At 36.2% G+C, this 19,677-nt stretch overlaps 1 protein-coding gene across 1 annotated transcript in view; it reads left to right on the top strand.

Moving 5' to 3' along the window:
- The window catches only part of LOC129224014 (leukocyte tyrosine kinase receptor-like), a 208,518-nt gene that overhangs the window by 134,276 nt on the left and 54,565 nt on the right, over positions 1–19,677 (top strand). Inside the window, exons 17-19 of the mRNA XM_054858410.1 lie at positions 12,002–12,256; positions 13,344–13,442; positions 18,960–19,179. Of these exons, the coding sequence (XP_054714385.1) occupies positions 12,002–12,256; positions 13,344–13,442; positions 18,960–19,179 (574 nt within the window). The remainder of the gene's footprint in view (positions 1–12,001; positions 12,257–13,343; positions 13,443–18,959; positions 19,180–19,677) is intronic.

Below are 19,677 nucleotides of genomic sequence, written 5' to 3' on the forward strand. Positions count from 1 at the left end.
ACATTATTAGTTCGCGCATGAGGCTAAAAGATTGAAAAAATGTTAAAAATTGAAATTTTCAGAAAATATTAAAATTAGTTTTTTGTGTTTTTTCATAATGCAGCAGCCATAAATTGTCAGTATATAGCGTAGTTTTAACCTAAAAATATTTTATAAATTTACATAAGATCTTTTGCGCATACGCCTTAGATTGGGTAGGAGATTTTAGCCCAATTAGAGAAGTATATGCGCAAACGAAAGATCTAATGTAAAAGCTATAAAATATTTTTTTAGGTTCAAACTACGCTATATACTAACAATTTAGGCTGTTGCGTTACAAAAATATTTTTAAAAAAAAACTTTTTTTTTTTTTTGAAAAATTCAATTTCTAGCATATTTTTTCAAACTTTCAGCCTCATGCGTGGACTGAAGATGTCTACTTAGATTTTATTTTATTATTATTTTTCTCAAATTGAGGATACCAAACTTCAACTTTTGAGAAGTAACGCGATTCCGAAAAAAAAAATCAATTTTTCCGAACCACCCTAATCGACATGTAAAACTATGATCCTCAAAACTTGTTTTTCTTTAAACGGGACACAATTAGTGCACCTACCCCAGTTCATAAATTTAATAAACCACAATTAATGCTGCACATAATAAACACAAAGTCAGGGGAAGGGGAAAATCCCTTTCGTTCATATTTATATCAAAAAATAAAGTTATAACCCACTTTTTTTTCACATTTATAACTGGATAGATTTATATTTCATTATGAGCAAGATAAACAGTGCTATGAGTACCTGCAATCGATTAATTCTTAACTTCGTTGAATATTAGAAAAAATACTAATTTCTTCTCCGTCAGTGAATGGTTTATGAAAAAAAAATCTATTTCAAAATACCTAATCTATTTCAGCTCTATTTGCAGATAAATTTAAAGGCAGACATTCCCTCCCTCCCTCCCTCTCCCTTAATAGTTAGGGAAATTCTTTCAAACATATTGCTTTCATAAAATCGTTCAACTGGGTTCAGCTTATGCAAACACTATCGACGGAAATAAATCAGACGTTTTGTAAGTAGTTAGAGATAATTATTTCTGTCAAGATACCCTAAAGGATTTTAATGACTTTTAAATCCTCGTTGAATATGCTGACAAAGCATTGATAACTTTGCATTAAAAAAACAGGGTTTTGTTAGTTTATGACAGAAAGAGTAAAGAAGATTTGAAACATTTCTCTCTTTTAATTATTTTTCCTCTTTAAATTCTTAAGTTGTATTTGGATAATTTAGCAATGAGTTTTTACTTTTGTTCAGAAACTGAGAATTTTTAAAGTAATATGGTTTCCCTTTGAACTTTTTGCATATAAATTACACATTAACAATTTCTTAATTAGTTTTCGTATTTAAAGTATTTTCAAATAGTTAATTTTACTCTTTGTTGTCCAAACTTTTAAACAAAGGCTTTTGTATTAAGGAATGATTATTTTGTAATTTGATTTTGTTTTCATATATGTTTTTTGTACTTTTTTTTCTCCAATTTCTTTTTCGACTAAATACTTAAAAAACACAATGAATAAGAAAAAAATAGGTGGTTTTGTAGACTATGATACATAAACAATGTCTTACTTATAATAAAAAAATGAAGAACTACTTTAAGAAAGAGGACATGCCAGATCCTGCTCATATAAAAATATTACCAATAAAGTTATCCTTAATACGATATTGCATATATATATATATATATATATATATATATATATATATATATATATATGTGTGTGTGTGTGTGTGTGTGTGTGTGTGTGTGTGTATGCAACATAGCGGTGCATAATAGGAGACTGGAAGAAAGTAATTCAGATAAAAATCTAGAATTAATATAAAAACACATATGAGGATATGAGGCAGTGAGAAGAAAAGGGATCTAAGTAACAAAATTAAAAATTAGGAGATAACCAATTAACTGGCATCCATGTTGCCAGTAACTTTTACCGTAAAATCCTATTTTACTGTAAAATTTTAAAGTAGAATAAGCGAGAATTTAAAAACGCAAAATGCGAGCAGCAGGTTCGAACTCGGGACCTTCATAATGTCAGGCGGCTTTGCTGACCATCCTACCGGTTTGGACACATCGAGTGAGGGGAAGTACGGTGATATGTGATTCACATTGTAATTCACAAGGTGTTTCAATTGGCGCTGCAATCATTTTTTTTGGTACAATTTACTGTAGATTTTTTTTTTGCATTGTAAACACTCCATTTTACAGTAGTATTTACCATAAAAGTTACCCGATTTTTTAACAGTGTAGATGAACCTCTCCTCTGCTTTGTGGTAAGAGATAGTACTAGTAGCCCTAGCAGGAGATTTCGATTTCTTTTTAATGAATGCCTACCTAGTAGGGCTGGGTGATATACCAATATAGCGTAATACAGTAAAACCTGTAAAGTTGACCACCTTTGTAAGTTGACCACCTGTCTATGTTGACCGCTTTTGTCAGGAACGGAATTAGTCCTATCTTGTATAATGAAGGAAAACCTCTGTAACTTGACCACCTTTCTATCTTGACCACCTGTCTATCTTGAGCACTAATGTACCCCAAATTTGGTTAGGAGTGTTGTAAAAAAAACCTTTGTAAGTTGACCACTTGGTTTATTTTTTAAAACTTAATTTAGCAAATTATTTTTTTTTTAATTTTTTTTTTATAGCTTTCCATGAATATTTTGATGCCAGAGTAGCATTTTACCAACTAAATAAAACGGCAGCATAACTAAACCTCCTTTGTAAGTTTAACCACATTGGTAAACTACTAAGTGTCCTTGTATTCTCCAAACTTGTTTTTCTTTTGTTGCTCTATTTGAGATTACCTTTTGTACTCTCAGTTCAGTGAAAACATGTCTCAGTAGAAAAGTACAAAGTATTTTTTCCCAGTTGCAATATTTTGTGGCAACACTGGAATTGTGCTAGAGTTAAAAGTTACTTGCATTGCAATATTTCTGGTGCAAGAGATTAAGAAATAGGACATTTTAATTTTCAACTGCCTTTTGGAACTAGGAGAGTCCAGCTTGTTGCTCTTCGTGTTATAGTTTTACATAAAATGGCTTCAAAAAGAAAGTTAGTTGAACTTGAGATTGATAAAAAGTATGAAATATTAGAATTAATTGAAAAGGGAGAAATCCAGAGAAAATTAGCTGACACATATGGAATTTCCAAAACTAGTGTCTAATAAGTGCGCCAAACTTCAATAAGGAGTTATTTTGTTGAAAAGTAGATTATCATGGTTATAAATGTATTAAATGTATATGAGAAAAAAAAAATAAGCGAAAAATTTGTTATTTTTGATTAGCTATGAATTTTTAGGAACTATTAATATGAAATAACTTTTTATAAACAATGATTTTTTTTTTTTTTTTGATCAATTTACTGAAATTTAAAATTTACATGACACATTATACAGCATTCTGAGAAAATAACCTCTAAAAATATTTGAGTAACATTTTAAATTATAGTTTCAAAGTAATGTTAAACAATGAAAGTTAGTTGAACGGAAAGAGTAAGTGTCAATTAGCCAAAAAGTGAATACATGGTGCAAGAAATGACAAAAAGAATCATTACCCCCTTTGTAAGTTGACCACCAAAGTACTGCACCGGAAGTGGTCAACCTACACAGGTTTCACTGTATATCGATATATATTTATTACCGCGATAACGATATTCAGATTTCAATCCGTCTGATGTATTGAAGAACCGGACTTAATTAAGAACTAATTGAAATAACGACTTAAAAATACAGATTCAGTCTTAACTTTTTGTGCTTAATGAGTGGATCATGACTGCCAATTCCTTCAGATTTCCTAGAAGTTGTACAGATATTCATGCCTTTTTCGTTGATCTGATTACGAGCAAAATTTTCGAGTATTTTCGGGCTTTGCAAAACAAAAAAATTGTATATCTCCAATTTTGGTGCTACGAGCGTTTGGTGGATCTGGAAAGCAGACCCGCACCGTGTTTAAAGCCAACAGGGTTGCCGTAAGAGAATTAACTTGTTTCATTCAGATACTCAGATAGAGTACAAAATAGACGCTCGTTTGGCTGAAGAAAAATTAATTGCATTTTTAAAATCAATATTAAAATATGTGTGCATCGATAAAAAAAAACAAGAGTTTTAAATGTTTTATATATTTTAATTAACCAAACAATGATTTTATCAATGCAAATTCACAGTTTACGTCAGATTTTTGCCAAATAAGGCAGAGAAGTCCTTTGATGCTCAAAAATTCACATTGGGCAGTTTTCGTTCGCAATCGGAACCCCCCTCCCCCTAAAACCGGGGTTTCCTTTTACGAATCCACAGTTTCGTCAGATTTTTGCCAAATTTGGCACAGTGGTTCTTTGATGCTTAGGAATTTTCATAGGGAGTTTTTCGCCTACCTATGAGGGAAAGGGTAGGGTGCGAAAACACCCCACGGAGGTTTTCCTTATGCAAATCCAGTCTACGTCGGGTTTTTGCAAAAATTTTGCAGACAGGTCCTTTGATGCTCAAGAATTCGCTTAGGGTAGTTTTCGTTCGCAATGGGGGCCACCCTCCCTCCCACAGGGGATTTCTTTATACAGATCCACAGTTTTCGTCGGATCTTTGCCAAATTTGGCACAGTGGTTCTTTGATGGTCAGGAATTGTCATAGGGGTTTTCGCTTACCTATGAGGAAAGGGGGGGAGGGTGCGAATGCACCCCACAAGTTGTTTTCCTTATGCAAACCCAGTTTTCGTCGTATTTTTTTCCGAACAGGGCGCAGCGGTCCTTTGATGCTCAGGAATTCACATAAGTTTTTTTTCACCAAAATGGGGTGTAGGGGACCACCTCGGGGGGTTTCGCCAGAAAATCCAGAATGATTACCAAAAAATCCAATGATGTCTGAATTTAAATTTTGAGTCATAAAATTTTGCTTTCTACACATTGACGGGAAAGGTTTTTGCTATTTTTTTCCCTTCTTTTTTAAACCTGATTGTTAAACATGTGTCACTAGACGAAACTTTTATTTTCGAGGTAGACCGTGTAACGTCGGGTAATGCAGTAGTGACATATAAATTAAAGGTATATTTCATAGTTCTGTGTGCTTAATGGATGTATGGTGTGATAGTTTCTAAAATTTATAGCTGCATTCTTTAAAGATTTATTATTAGCACTTTACTTAATGTTACTCAACTAAGAAATAAAAAGTCTTAAAACAAGAACTATTAAATGTCTAAAAATAAACTATTTAAGATGTCAATACGAAATGAAGTTCAAAGTACATTCAAATTATTGAGACTGCTCAATTTGAAAGATTTAAACTGAATATTGAATTGAATATTTAAAACTTTTTCGTCATGCATTGAGCTATACCATTTGAACGCCCTCCCCCTCCCCCCTCTCCAGGAAAGTTTTGAATTTGAGAAATAATTGTATTTGTTATATTTGGAAATGTTTTTTGTTGTTTTTCGATATACTAATATGCTCTGAACTATAACCTTTGCACACCCCTCCCCCAAGAATCTATCGATGTATCGAAAATATCGATATTTGGAGAGCGATATATCGCGGTATTAAAATTCTGATATCGCCCAATCCTACTACCTAGGATTTGAACTTTAAACGCGACTTATTCGAAACTATAAATAGTCCACTTACATCCCTTTGCTTCTCGCTGCCTCATATGGAGTTTTTACTAGGAAGTTCGTGAAACGAAATATTTGCGATTATTAATAACAATGACTGAAATTTTGGAATTAAAAAAAATCAGAGTTCGTGATTTAAATTATCTTTACTAATAATAAAGCTGAAAGTCTCTCTGTCTGGATGTCCGGAGGATGTCTGGATGTCTGGATCTCTGTGACGCGCATAGTGCGCTGGACCGTTCGGCTGATTTAAATGAATTACGAAATTATCATAACTTGAAACCGTAACATTCGCACAAGCCAATTGGCGAGAAAATTCCCCATACATTATTTGTAAATATACAGGCGAACCAACAGACCTTTTAATTTTTCTATTACGGGGAAAGCCGTGCGGGTACCACTAGTAAGTCATAAAATCGCTCTTTTCTACACGTTGACAGGAAATTTTACGCGATTTTTTTTTTCTTCTTTTATTTAATCCAGATTGTTGAACATGGGTCACTTGACGCAACTTTTATTTTCGAGGTAGGCCGTGCAATGCCAGGGCAACGCAGGTAGTAACCAATGAGTTAACAGCACTAGAATTAATGTCTTTATATTTCACAAGTTTCTCATGCTCCAGTTCTTGCGGCTGATAAAAATCACTTTTCGTATGTCAGAGTTGATGGATACCATTGTAGTATGTATCACATTAAGAGAAGTCTATTTGATCTCGCATTTGACGCCTTCTTTACTATAAGGCAATGGGGTGGATTCCTTCAGTCAAAAGTACTACTTTTAGTCATTGAAATTTATAGAATGAGCAAAAAAAAAAATACATGGACCCAGAAAGTACTTTCATTTTTCCCAACAGTTTTTTTTTTTAATTAATTTTTTAGAATGTCCGATTTCTCAAACAAGGCGTGGTCTTTAGACGTCACAAATGATGCAATTTGGCGCATCTTTCTACTTCGTTTCCACATTATGATAATCAAGCAGCGAATTAAAATTGCGCTCTATGCTTGCTATCAACCATATCGTTGCCAATACACGTGAGTAAAGATGCGAATTAAATATTTTGTTCTGTGAAAATGGCAACATTGAATGGCATTTTATCATTTGTGATGTCACACGACAGAAGTGTAAACAATAAAAGCGCACCGATTTAAGTAATTTTTTAAAAATATTAAACTTAAATAAATTATTTAAAAAATGGTCAGATCCTATGTTTTTAAGCATGCTCTTTCAGAAAAAAATACTTTTAAAATTTTGGAAACGATCTCATTTGTAGACTTTATGCGCTGTACACTTAGGGCAATAGGTATCCCGTCAGTCGAAAAACCATGGACAAGAGATTCATTTGGCAAAAAAACCTACCAAATATCGTAATTAAGATTTTTTTTGGGTTACTAAAGTTTTTATAGTGGTTCACAAGGTGACCCGCGGATCATAGACTATCGACCACTAGTATAGTTAACTAAAGAGTGCATTCCAACAATTCAATTTTTTATGAAGATTATCGATGCAACCAGGGACGCCCCGAGTTTAAATTTTTTGGGAGGGCGGAAACTCTCAATTTGCAGAAGGATGATAATTTTGCCAAATGAAACTCCAAATTTCGACGAATCGCCGGACAAAATTTGCCGCATAAAATTTTTTGGGAGGTCATAGTGACCTCCCGTAACCTCCATCGGGGCGCCCCTTGATGCAACGGTAATGCGATTGTGATTTCCAAATTGTTTCCACGGGAGCAAGTACTTGTCTCATTGACACTGACTGTTAGCAAACTTGATTCTTTTCTCTCTCAAAATGATTGCTCCTTGTTTTGTTCAAATGCCACTCACCGAATATTCTGTCCTATTTTATGCGAAAGACAGTTTTGTATTCCTAAGTTTAAAACCATTTTGCCACTCTAATATTTTATTACGATGTGTTTCATTTCAAAGTATGTATTTTTAAAGCGGGAGAGATGGAGGTTAAACATCGTACTTTTGTGTTATTCCAAACTAGTGATGGGCATAATTGAGCTCTCATATTCGAATCACTCGATTATTCAAGATCATTCGAGAACTCGATTATCACTTTTCGAGTTCTCGAGCAGTTAACTTTTCGATTATCACGCCATGAGTTTTCGATTATCACATCTTGAGTTCTCGATTTACAGCACCTCGAGATCTTGATTTGCAACATCACGAGACCTCGATTCAAAATAATCAAGAAGTCAATCACTCGCGATCTCGATTAAAACATCTCGAGAGCTCGATTTGAAAGATCTCGAGAAGTCAATCGCTCGAGTTCTTGATTCGAAAGATCTCGATTGTCAATCACTCGATTACCGAAATCTCGACTATCAAAAGTTCTCGATTATGCCCATCACTATTCCAAACTGATGATTGCGCACAGGGCGACCGCCCCCGATGAGAGGTCACTGAGACGTCCCAAAAATTTCCTTATCTGGCAAATCTTCCTGACGATTCTGCAAAATTATCATAATTCGGTAAATTTGTCTGACAATTCGGAAAAAATAGATAAAATACAATACGCTTAAAATAGAATTATTTTTCTTAAATATTTAGTTTCAAAGCAAATGAATCATCGGGGGAAAAAAAGTCGAATTATTTTCCAAGAAAAATATAGATCTATACGGAAAAGAAGTAATTGTTTAAGAAAGATATCTGAGATGATAGGAGAATTAGACTGACTACTGTCAATAAAGTAGTGTATAAAGTAGTTATAAAATTCGGCAAATTTTGACTGACGACTCGGCGAAATCATGATCATGTGAGAGAATTGGGAGTTCTATTTGGAAAATTGTGAATTTCTGCCCTTCCAAAAATTTAAGTTAGAAACGCCTCTGCCATTAGCCCACTCACCTAGGCCAAAACGGTGTTACTAATAGCTTTCCTTGACTGGAAAAAAAAATGACATTTTTGTTATTCTAAAAAGGCCGAGAATAGATTCCTGGACAGGTTTAAAACATTATTCCTTCAGATGGCGCTACCTACTAAAACTTATAAAAGAGATTAACTTAGGAACAAATTTCTTCGCAGCATTTTTAGAATCTGAATATGAGAAGGAACTAATGTGTGCAATCCTGTTTCGAACGCAGTTTCCAATCTCAGTGGGCGTTGAAAGTCATCGATCGTCTTCCTTAGTTCGAACACCCACGCCAAAGAATATGGACCGAAAATAACTTCGCAAAACGTTTTCCGACTCCGTGAAAATTTTGCTCCAAGCTTGAAAAACGATTTTACGGCCGTAAGGGATTAATGATAGTAGTTTTCTTCGGTGATTTTCAGAAGCGATAAATTGATTTATAGCTTCTTTTCTCAAACTTTTTTTTTACGAAGTGATTGCGACTTTGAAGGAGTTAAACTCTAAAGTTTTCCTTTTCACTGTTGACAAATGAAATGAAGTGAGAGAGAAAAAGGTACTATCGGGATTTTCTTTAAAGAATTTCTTTCAAAGCTTTTTGGTTTTTGTTTGAACCAAAAAATTTATTCAATTTTTTTATAGAAAATTGAAATATAAAGCCCTTCCGGTTGAGCTGGAAAAATTGCGTTGAACGAAAACTGCTCTATATGAATTCCTGAGCGTCAAATTGTATCTGTCCAAAATTGCCAAATTGATCAAAAAAAAAAGACATTAACTGGATTTCTAGACGTATAAGGAAAACACACACACACAAGTAAACATAGATAGATAGATAGATACAGATTGATTTAAGGCTTTTAGTTCATTCTCTCTTTAGAAGAACATGTTGTATTTGAAACCCTAGCAAAGGTGGACGCATCAGCTAGGGGGAGAGATATTTTGTTCAAATAACGCTATTTATAGCATGAATGATGTCGTGTTATGGATAGTTTTACCAGAAGAATATTTCTTACTACTCGATTCAAGAGCGTATATAAGAAAGGGGCTGAGGGGGCCAGGGCTCTGTCCAAAATCTGGAAAAAGATTAAATAAAGGTAGTTATTTTTGGTTATAGTTGCTCAGAAATAATTTCCAACCTTTTAGCTACAAAATAATAATAATAATAATAATTAATAAATAAATATGATAGGGATAATAATAATTACAATACGTTAGATCAGAGATTTCCAAACTGGGTACCGCACAAGAAGAGGTGAGGAGTGCCGCGAAGTGTCCATAGTAACAATAATATATATATATAATTAGACTAGGAAGCCGTGACAAAATTCTAATCCTTCAAAGGTGCCGCGAATCGTCAAACTTTTTGAACCCTGCGTTAGAAGGCACCAGGCAATGGTGTTCGGAAGGGATCAGGGGATCCGTGCCCCTTACTCAAGAAAAGAACGTTTCTTGTGAAAGCGAAGTTGTTTTAACAAGAAGAAACGCAAATAATGTTGGGGACAAAATCTCAGTTCTTTCAGAAAGAAATCTTTAAATAAAAAATGTTTAACAGATGCAGATTATTGCTTAAAACTATTGACCTCTTAAAACTATTTTTTTGATTGCTCCATAGGGTGACAGTGAAAGTCTTTGTCCCACCTCGAAAAAAAAATAAGATCAAGGCACTGTTGTCCCCCCCCCCTCTAAAAAATTTCAATCGCAAAACGGGGGGAGCTAATCTTGGTTATATGGGCCGGTTCCAAAATAAAAACATATATACGCCTCTGACTCGATTTATTATTTTTGAATGAGTAACTGATTAAGATTGGTACAAAACCTGATTTTCTTCAAAGATGGTGCCTAAAATAATTTTTTTTATAATACGAGGGTTGGTCCAAAAGTAATATACCCATTAATTTTAAAAGTATACAGCATAGTCTATTCTGACTGAAATTTACATCGTTGAAAAGAAAAAACGCTTCTCTATTTTACATAATCGCCATCTTTTTCTGTGCTTAATTGTCGGCGGTGCCCAAACTTCTGTATCGAGTGTCCCAGATGTCCACTGCCAACCCATTGAGGAAACGTTTCACCCCTGTTTTGACTTCGTGGTTGCTCCGGAAACGTTGGCTATCAAAGTGTTCCTTAAACTTAGGAAACAAGTGGTAATCACTAGACTCGAGCTCCAGACTCCAATCAAGAACGGAGTGGTTTGTAGACTGTCATGCTCCACTCTGGCGGTGGAATTCTGTGACAGTCGATACGGAAATTAAGGTACCGTCAACAATAATTCACAGAAAAAAATGACGATTGTGTATAAAAATAGAGAAACGTTTTTTCTTTCCAACGATGTGAATTTCAATGAGAATAGACAGTGCTGTATATTTGTAAAATTGATGGGAACCTTACTTTTGAATCGATCCTCGTATTTCGTTTCAAAGCAAATGAATCGTCGGGGAAAGAACTGTCAAATTAGTTTTCAAGAAAAATACTTCTATACAAAAAAAGACGTAATTAATGTAAAAAGATATGGGAGGATAGGAGAATTGGACTAACTATTGATAATCAAGTTGTGTGAAATGTAAACGTCATTCTTAAATCAAAGTAGTCCTTTCGAGAATTGGTTTAATAATGGCCAATGGATATTTAGTATGTAGATAAAATGAGTACCAAGCGTGCTTTGGAACTAAACCGTGGGGATTGCGCCTCTGGTTGACCACCTTACCGGAACACCCGCCTTGCAACCCAGAGCGCCAGGCTCGTAAACTGAAATGGACATAGTACGCCTTGGCTTTAAATGTACAATTTTAGTTTTAATAAAAACAATTTCAGAAGGCAGAAAAAATTGTGAATCGAGAAATTGATTAACAGTGAGAACAATTAAATAAATATTAAATAGGTTATAATACAAAACCCAAGAATAAAGAGATGTTTATGGAGAACAAGTGAGTCGAACGCTGTGTCATAAATTTGAAAAGAGAGACGTTCAGCAATATGCTTAATTCTCGTGTGTAATATGACTGAAATACTAATAAAGGTAAAAATGACGAGAAATGATCGAACGAGCTGAAAGAAATGTAGTTTCAGTGTAGTGATCTAAACCGTTCAATGTTAAAATAATGAACGAGGTGCAGCAATAATACTATTAGTACATCAGTACAGTGTTCCAAATCGACGGGCTATTCATGTTTTTGGAGTTACTACCAAGGCCGGATCTGCGTACGCGCAGACCCCACAGTGCGGGGGAGGGCACGCCCTTACGGGGCCCAACGGCCAAAGAAATTGAAAAAAAAAAACCTAGCACTGAGACGTATTAACGTTGCAAATATACATTGCTGGCCTCTGGGGAGGGAGAGGCTCAACAGATTTTACTGCAAGGGGGGGGGGCAAAATTTATTGATCTAGGCCTAGATGCTACTTTTTTTTTTTTCAAAGAGTCATTATTTTAGACCCATTCGTTTGCGAACGACACATCCTTACTTCCAATAAAAACTCTGAAGGTGTGGTAAAGCGCGATATTTTTTTGTTCTTTGGCAGGAGGGGATGCATGGGACGATTGGAATGACACGCTCCACAACGGTCAAGGTGGCACGTCCTTCCTGACTCCAATTGCTATCCGGGCCATCGTTCAGCCCGGATCGAACCCGGGAGATGGTTCTGTGGTGATCATACCTGCTCAGCCGGGATGCGGCTGCGAGCATCTTTGCGTCCATCTTGATCTCGAAGGGGGAAAACATTATTGCATCTGTCCTCCACCTTCCACACTTGATATTGATGGATATTCCTGTAGCGGTGAGTAGAATGTTGATGGTAATAGTCTCTAGTGAGAATTTTCAGAAAACTCAGTCGCTTTGTAAGACCGAGTCCTGTGGGCTCGATTTCTACCGATGGCTAGTGTGTCTCTTCTTTCTCCTTGTGTTGTAAGTTTTTCTTGTGTTGCCTTAAATGCAAATAAAAGTATTATCTTTCAAGTCAATGGCACCCATCTTCCTTTGTGTTTTGTCAACAACAACACCGGTATTTATGTAGATTTGTGTCTAATTAATTGTTTTTCGTGTGCTGAGGAACAGGGTGTTCCAAAAGTAGCAATACATTTCCAAAAAAACACTGACATATTGATTTTTTCCACAAGTGATTAAGGAAATGCTGTCTTTAGAAGAAAGAACCGCAATAGAAACCGCCTAGAAACTGTGTAGAGAAACATATGAAGAAGTCAGAGATGTCGCGATGGGAGGTCACGTAAGGTCACTGCGACCTCTCAAAAAAAGACCTTTTTCGCAAATTTTGGGAAAATATTGCGACATTAAGATTTTGCCATCTTTTTAAGTTTTTTTTTTTAAATTAGTGTGTGTGTGTGTGTGATGCCCAATATTTATCTTCACTATACGAGTATGATAACGTATTTTATCAACTGAAATTTCATTTGATAAATTGAGAATGTTGGCCTTCCCAAAAACTTGAGTTCGAGGGCGCTCCGGAAGAGGTGCTTCAACTGTACCACAGAAAATATGGAAAACAGCCAGCAATAAGGGCCAACACCATGCTACTACTTGTGAAGAAATAGTGTAAAGGATGAAAAACATCCTGGATTCATCAGCATCTCAAAATTCGTCTAGATTCGGTCTCGAGTTGCCTGATATTGACCCTTCTTGGTGGCTGTTATCCGTTTTTTCACTGACGCATCTCTTCATTAGGTTTTAACATACAGTTTCAAGGAAGCGATGGTGATTATTATCTCTAAGTACAGTACTTCTTCAGTCACCTAAGAAGGAAATTAATCCATTATTGTTTTTCCGAGATGAATCGTTATTTTTTTTTTTTTTTTGGAACACTCTTTATTGTATAAAATGCATGAAACAGTAAAATTTTCTTTTTTCAGGTCACCCTGGGATGAGTGTGTCACCAAAAGTGCTAGTGGTTATCATCATGAGTGTCGTCGTATTTTTGTCTCTACTGACCATCTGTATATTCGTCGTTAGTAAGTATAAAATTATGCACTATTTGTTTAGAGCACATTTGATATGAATCATTATGATGAATATACTGATGGATTTGTTTTATAGTACTTATGATTGGTTTTTCAAACTGCATCAAAGTCAAATTTTTAATTGGCATTTAAATAAAACTAAATAGTAGAACCTCCATTAAGGGACACCTCTATTTAAGGAACATTTTTTCTGGTCCCAGTCCCTTTGAATAGCGACTTCCATGTATTTACCTCTAATTAAGGGACACTCTGTTTAAGGGACAGTCACAAAACCAAAAAATAATGTATAAGAGCATAAGAAATAGTGAATTTACTGGAATTCAAGTTTCACTTTTCCTCAAAAAATATAATTTGAGTTAAGTTTGACTTAAACATAGGTATGTGAAGGAAATAAGTAATGTATTGTAAAAAAAAAAAAAATGCTGAAATTAACATGCATGTTTTGCCCGCTCAACAACCTATTTCAGTAGGTTCAACGCCAACGTATAATACTCAGCAACTAATTAGCTTTGGATATAAAACTTAAAATTTGAACATTAATTTTAATTCACATAGTATTACATTGTAGTTTACATAACATAAAGCAAATATATGTAATGAGTTACTTCAAAATTATTTATGTATGCTACAAAACTTTGCCATTACAAAATTTTTGATTAAGTTTTAATTGATAAAACTTAGACATTTGAATGATTATGAATTTTATTTAACATAATGACAAATAAATTTTCAGTATTTAATCTTAAGTGTTAATAGGTAATGCTTATTGTGATATTATACTACTAAATAACACGGCATGCATCAATCCATCCACCTCCGAATAAGGGACACCTCTATTTAAGGGACAAAATGTCTGGTCCCCTTAGTGTCTCTTATTGAGAGGTTCTACTGTAGTTTTTTTTTTTTTCTTTCTCATTATAGAATTGGGGTTGTTATGAACTGAATGGATGTTCTTAATAAGAAATCTGACTCCATAATTATCAAAAGTAAGACTTTTATTTACAAGATGTTGATCGTTAGAAGTATAGAAGGGCAATAATTCCTTGCACTATATTTGTGCCATAAGTATGAAATACATAGCTTCCCTCAATTGCATCATATATTGCGTTCCCTAACTCTCCGGTGAGAAATAGGAAAACCACGGTCACCTGACTCATTCGCCACCACGTTTATAAGATCCACGCATCCCGGAAGTTACGTAAGCGGCAGATGAGCATGGCTCGCCACATAGTATCCCCCCCCCCCAGTGAACCATGTGAACGATACATTTATATACAGTATAATTGTAACATGACATATGAATGAAAAAAAAAATACTGATATAATAATACAGTTGCATAAAAAAATTATTATTTACATGACAATTGCAAGTCTTTTGGGGAAATTTACATGACGGCCACTACGAATTGCACGCGTGATAGGCTCTTTTTCTGGAATATCTTGTTGCATAAAAGATAATGGTACAGACGTGTCTATTGAGTCTGGTTCTTTTAACGTATAGGGGAAGGTTGCCGTCAATGAACCGGTTCCATGACTAGACCGCGAAGATATTTCCAGTACCAGAGTTTGTGCAGACGCGTAATCAGTTTTAGTACCTTCCTTTGTCTGAAAATAATGTACTGCAGAGTCGTCAAGTTGCTAAAATTATTTAATCTTATTGTTAATCGGTCAGAAAAGATTTCTACCATTGTCTTACTAATTATCGAGATTTTTATTTACACTGGTGTGCAAAAATTAAGGACGAAGTCGAAAAATTAGCATATCAACTGAACGAAGAGGCAGAGCGGACAGAAAGACCAATCAGGAGATTAAGTAAGGTTATGTACGGTAGCACATGCGCAGATATGCAGGCAGACGTAATGGGGGAGTGTCTGAGTAGTATAAAGCGTGTTGTCGGTATAAGATCAGTATTTCTGGCAAAGAGATTGCACGCCGTATAGCAGTTAAAATCACACCGAGTTGCTGCCTCAGCGAAAAATGGCGAATAATCAATCTGTTAGACGACATCTGTTTGCTTTTACCCGAGGTCGAATAATTGGGAAATTGGAGGAAGGCCGCAGTGTAACAAGTGTGACTGCAGAGTTCGGAATTGCTCACAGCATCATTTCACGACTTTGGAGACAATTTCAAACTACAGGAACAGCTATCCGGGGGTTCAGTAGTGGTCGTCCACGAGGAACCACACCCACAGATGACCGGTATATTGTCTTACAGGCCAGAAGAAACAGAAGGTAGACAGCGGGAGAAATCGCTAGACACACGACACAGGCGACTGTACGACCGATATCGCGTTTTACCGTGGCCAGAAGACTGCACGGTGGTGGTCTGTTTGCACGACGCCCTATACGGTGTGTACCTCTAACGCCTGCCCATCGGAGAAGGCGTTCTCTGTGGTGCCGGGAACACCGGAATTGGAGAGACAATGAATGGGGACGAGTACTCTTTACAGATGATAGCATATACAGTCTGAGTAGCGATTCTCATCGCATACTCATCTGGAGAGAGCGGGGAAGCCGCAACCATCCCTCGAACATCATTGAAAGGGACAGTTATGGAGGTCGCGGTGTTCTCGTTTGGGGAAGCATCATGCTTGGTAGTCGTACAGACCTTCACATCTTCGACGCAGGTTCAGTCAACGGGACCCGTTATTGTAACGAGATTCTTCTTCCATATGTGCGTCTTTTTAGAGGCGCTATGGGTCCACAGTTCCTTTTCATGGACGATAATGCACCATGTCATCGCACAGTAGCTGCCGAACAGCTCTTAGACAGTGAGGATATTGAACGTATGGATCGGCCGGCACGATCCCCGGATCTCAATCCCATCGAGCATGTATGGGATTTTCTAGGCAGACGCTTGGCAGCTCGTACCTTACCACCAGTAACGATTCGGGAGCTTCGATTGGCGCTGCAAGACGAATGGGCAGCAATGCCTCAACAACTCATTGACACCCTCATTCTCAGCATGGGCAGACGGTGCAAAACCTGCCTAGCAGTCGAGGGAGATCATATCCCCTACTAAAGACCAGATGTTTCTTGCTGGACACCCATCACAGGGATGTTTCGGCCTTTAGTCACATTGCGCTCCATGCTACTTTTTCAATAAAGCTTCTTTTTATCCCTCTGATTTCTCTTTTAGTAAGTGTTGCTTACATTACACATGTCCTTACGTATTGGAGATCTTATGGTATTAAATGTGTTGATTTGGAAAGCTTTTGTGCAAAGTTATATTGAAAAAACCGTCTCGTCCTTAATTTTTGCACACCAGTGTAGTTATAACATGCCTTGAATATCACTGATCAATTAAACGTGAACATTGACTTAAAAGAGTGCATGGAAAATAAAACCGGTTTGTAGTTACTCTAGTCACTTATTAAAAATTTAGGAGATGAGCCCTTCGAAATAGAAATATGATTAGTGAATCTAATTTTGAAACTAGAATAGAAGTTTTTGAAATTACTTCCGAAAAATTGGGGGAATTGACTTTTCAAGAGGCTGAGAATAATAACATGTCCCACAGATTTAATTAAGACAAAAAGTCTGTTAGTACTATATTCTCTGGTAGTTTGAGACTTAAGCTCTTGGTTTCAGTAATAAAATGGTCAAAAATGTTCTCTGACATTTTAGAGAGCAAGTTCAATCCTGCTTCGAACGAAAATTTTAAAAATCGATTTAACAAAATTCTCAACAGTTCAAAAGAGGTTGAAAAGATATTAGCTAAGAACAGTGTTGCATAGGTTGGGAAAATATCAAGTGCTGAACCAGATGTGATGACAACGGCTGTGTGCTGTGTGAGTTCTGGGTTTTTTTTTATGTTCATTTTATCCAAAAATAAAACACTTTAGAAAAAACATATATTTTTCTCTCACTTATTGTTATTTGTAGTGCTTATTGATCACCTGTTATAAATATTTGTAAGTTACGCATTGATTTTTTAATTTAAGAATGTGATCCATCGATGGAAACTCGATGGTCCATCCATAGCAACCGGTAGCCATGAATGGACCACATGCAAAAAATATTTAATTTTAATTTTCATTCTTTATTGTGCATATTTATCATGAATGTGAATTTTATTTTTAAAAGAGAAATATACTGAGAAATTGTTCCTATAATTAACTTGAAATTAGAGTTCGATTTCCTTTCTAAAAAAATCGAAAACTGTTATGTGGTTCATTGACGGCAACCTTCCCCTATGCAGGCTTTAGTCTGTCAATTGAAAATGTGACATTTTTGTCGCTAATTTTAATCACAAAGGTTTCATCTTCACAAGAGATAACAGGGTAAGGTCCAGTATATGGCGGAGTGAGAGGTGGCTTAACACTGTCAGTACGTAAAAATACATGAGTACACGTTTGTAATGAAGGATTTTTACATAAATGGCTAGATTTCCGCGTCGAAATGGTGAAGCAGGAGTTAAAGATTGTATGTATATAAGAGATTTTAATTGTCACACGTAAGTTTCCGTAGGAGATGAACAACTAGTACTATAATGTAATATATCCAAAGGTAGTCATAGTGTTGTACCGTGGACTAATTCTGCACAGGTACTATTTAGGTCAGTTTTGATGGGAGACCGAAAACCAAGCAACGTGGCGGCAAATGAGCCTGGCTTGTCACAGGGTTACAAATTGTTAAGAGCAGAGGCACAACCAATGGGTACTTCACGTTCAATAACCGTTCCCAGAACTAGTGACCTTGTGCTTCATTGTCCGTTCTTATGTGTATATTAGAGTCTGTCAGTTTTTACTTAAAATAAATATCGAAATTGCTTGTGGTGGGAAAAGTTGTACACTGATATCATATACATGAAATACACCGCCAGCTCAGTCAATTCCAGCCGAGGACTGCAGTTTCGTGCTTATTAGCACTCATCAGCCCGGCATAGGAGTGACTGAGCCGGAGGTGGAAAACCTCTTAAGGAAGCCAAGAGTACCAAACAATCTGGTAGCTAATACAGAATTAGCATTGACCAGACGAGAGACCAAAGCAATGGTTCGGTTCAACTCGAATATTGAAGGCAAGGCAGGTATATTCATTAAGTTACCGCCCTATAGCCAGCACTAAGGCAGAAATACATGAAATACATATGTTTTGCAAAAAACAAAAAAGCATTTTTTTAATCAAAATAATTTTAGCCCTCTACCATGTCCTTGAAGTTTCGCCAAATATGTAAGAGATATCAATATTAATATTATTATTTCCAAATATATATTTTTTAAATTTCCTATAGTAAAAATAGCTGCATAGTACAATTCTTTCTTCATGAAAACAATTTTCCTGGTGTCGTATAACATTTGAGCTCTCCGCTGGATCACTTAAACTGGCATAATTTGTAGAATTTTACTTTAGTTGGTTAGAGATTTAGAACTAATATTATTATTTCAAAAAGTCTATTTACTCTTTTATTAATAGTTCCTCCACAAATTAGTTCGTTCTACTAGAGTTACAAATGTCAGAAAAGTGGGAGCATTTAACGGTCTGATGTTGGAAATTTTCTTTACTTTAGCAAACCGATATCGTAAGTTGCATCGACGAAGCAGAGGCGGGCGTGACGTCAGTGACGAACCTCTGACGACCGACCCCGACGAACAGCTGCGCCGTCTGAGAGGCGCAGCTGCAGCAAACGCCATGGTCTCCGAGAACAACCCCAACTACGAATTTGGTGGGAATACCTGCACCGAGCAAGACCTCAAGAAGGTGCCACGAGAGCAGCTTACCCTTGTCAAGTAAGTAATCCTTTGTTGTGGCTCTGATAAGTTACGCTACGACCTTGGCAATGTTTACATGGTTTGGGGGTAATAAAGAAGGGTAATTAACGCTTGCTTATGTTGGTTTACATTCATATGCCTCAAGAAAGTGCCACGAGAGCAGCTCACCCTTGTCAAGTAAGGAATCGTTTAGTGTGGCTTTGATAAATTGAGCTACGACTTTGACAATGTTTACATCGTTTTGGGGTAGTAAGAAACGGAAACTGGCGCTGACTTGAGATGTGTTATCTTCGTAAACCTGGGGGAATGAAAGTGCAAACGAAAAGTTGGGTTACTTTTGTAGACCTCAAAAAGGTGCCACGAGAGCAACTCCCTTGTGGGGTAATAGGGAAGGGTACATCGTTTTTGGATAATAGGGTAGAGTAATTGGCACTGACTTGAATAGAGTTGCTTTCGTCGTAGTTTTTTAACAGCATTTCAATTCAAACCCGCGCCAACAGCACGTCCCCTTTTTAC

This window comes from Uloborus diversus, chromosome 6 (genome assembly GCF_026930045.1).
Source record: "Uloborus diversus isolate 005 chromosome 6, Udiv.v.3.1, whole genome shotgun sequence".
NCBI lineage: Eukaryota > Metazoa > Arthropoda > Arachnida > Araneae > Uloboridae > Uloborus > Uloborus diversus.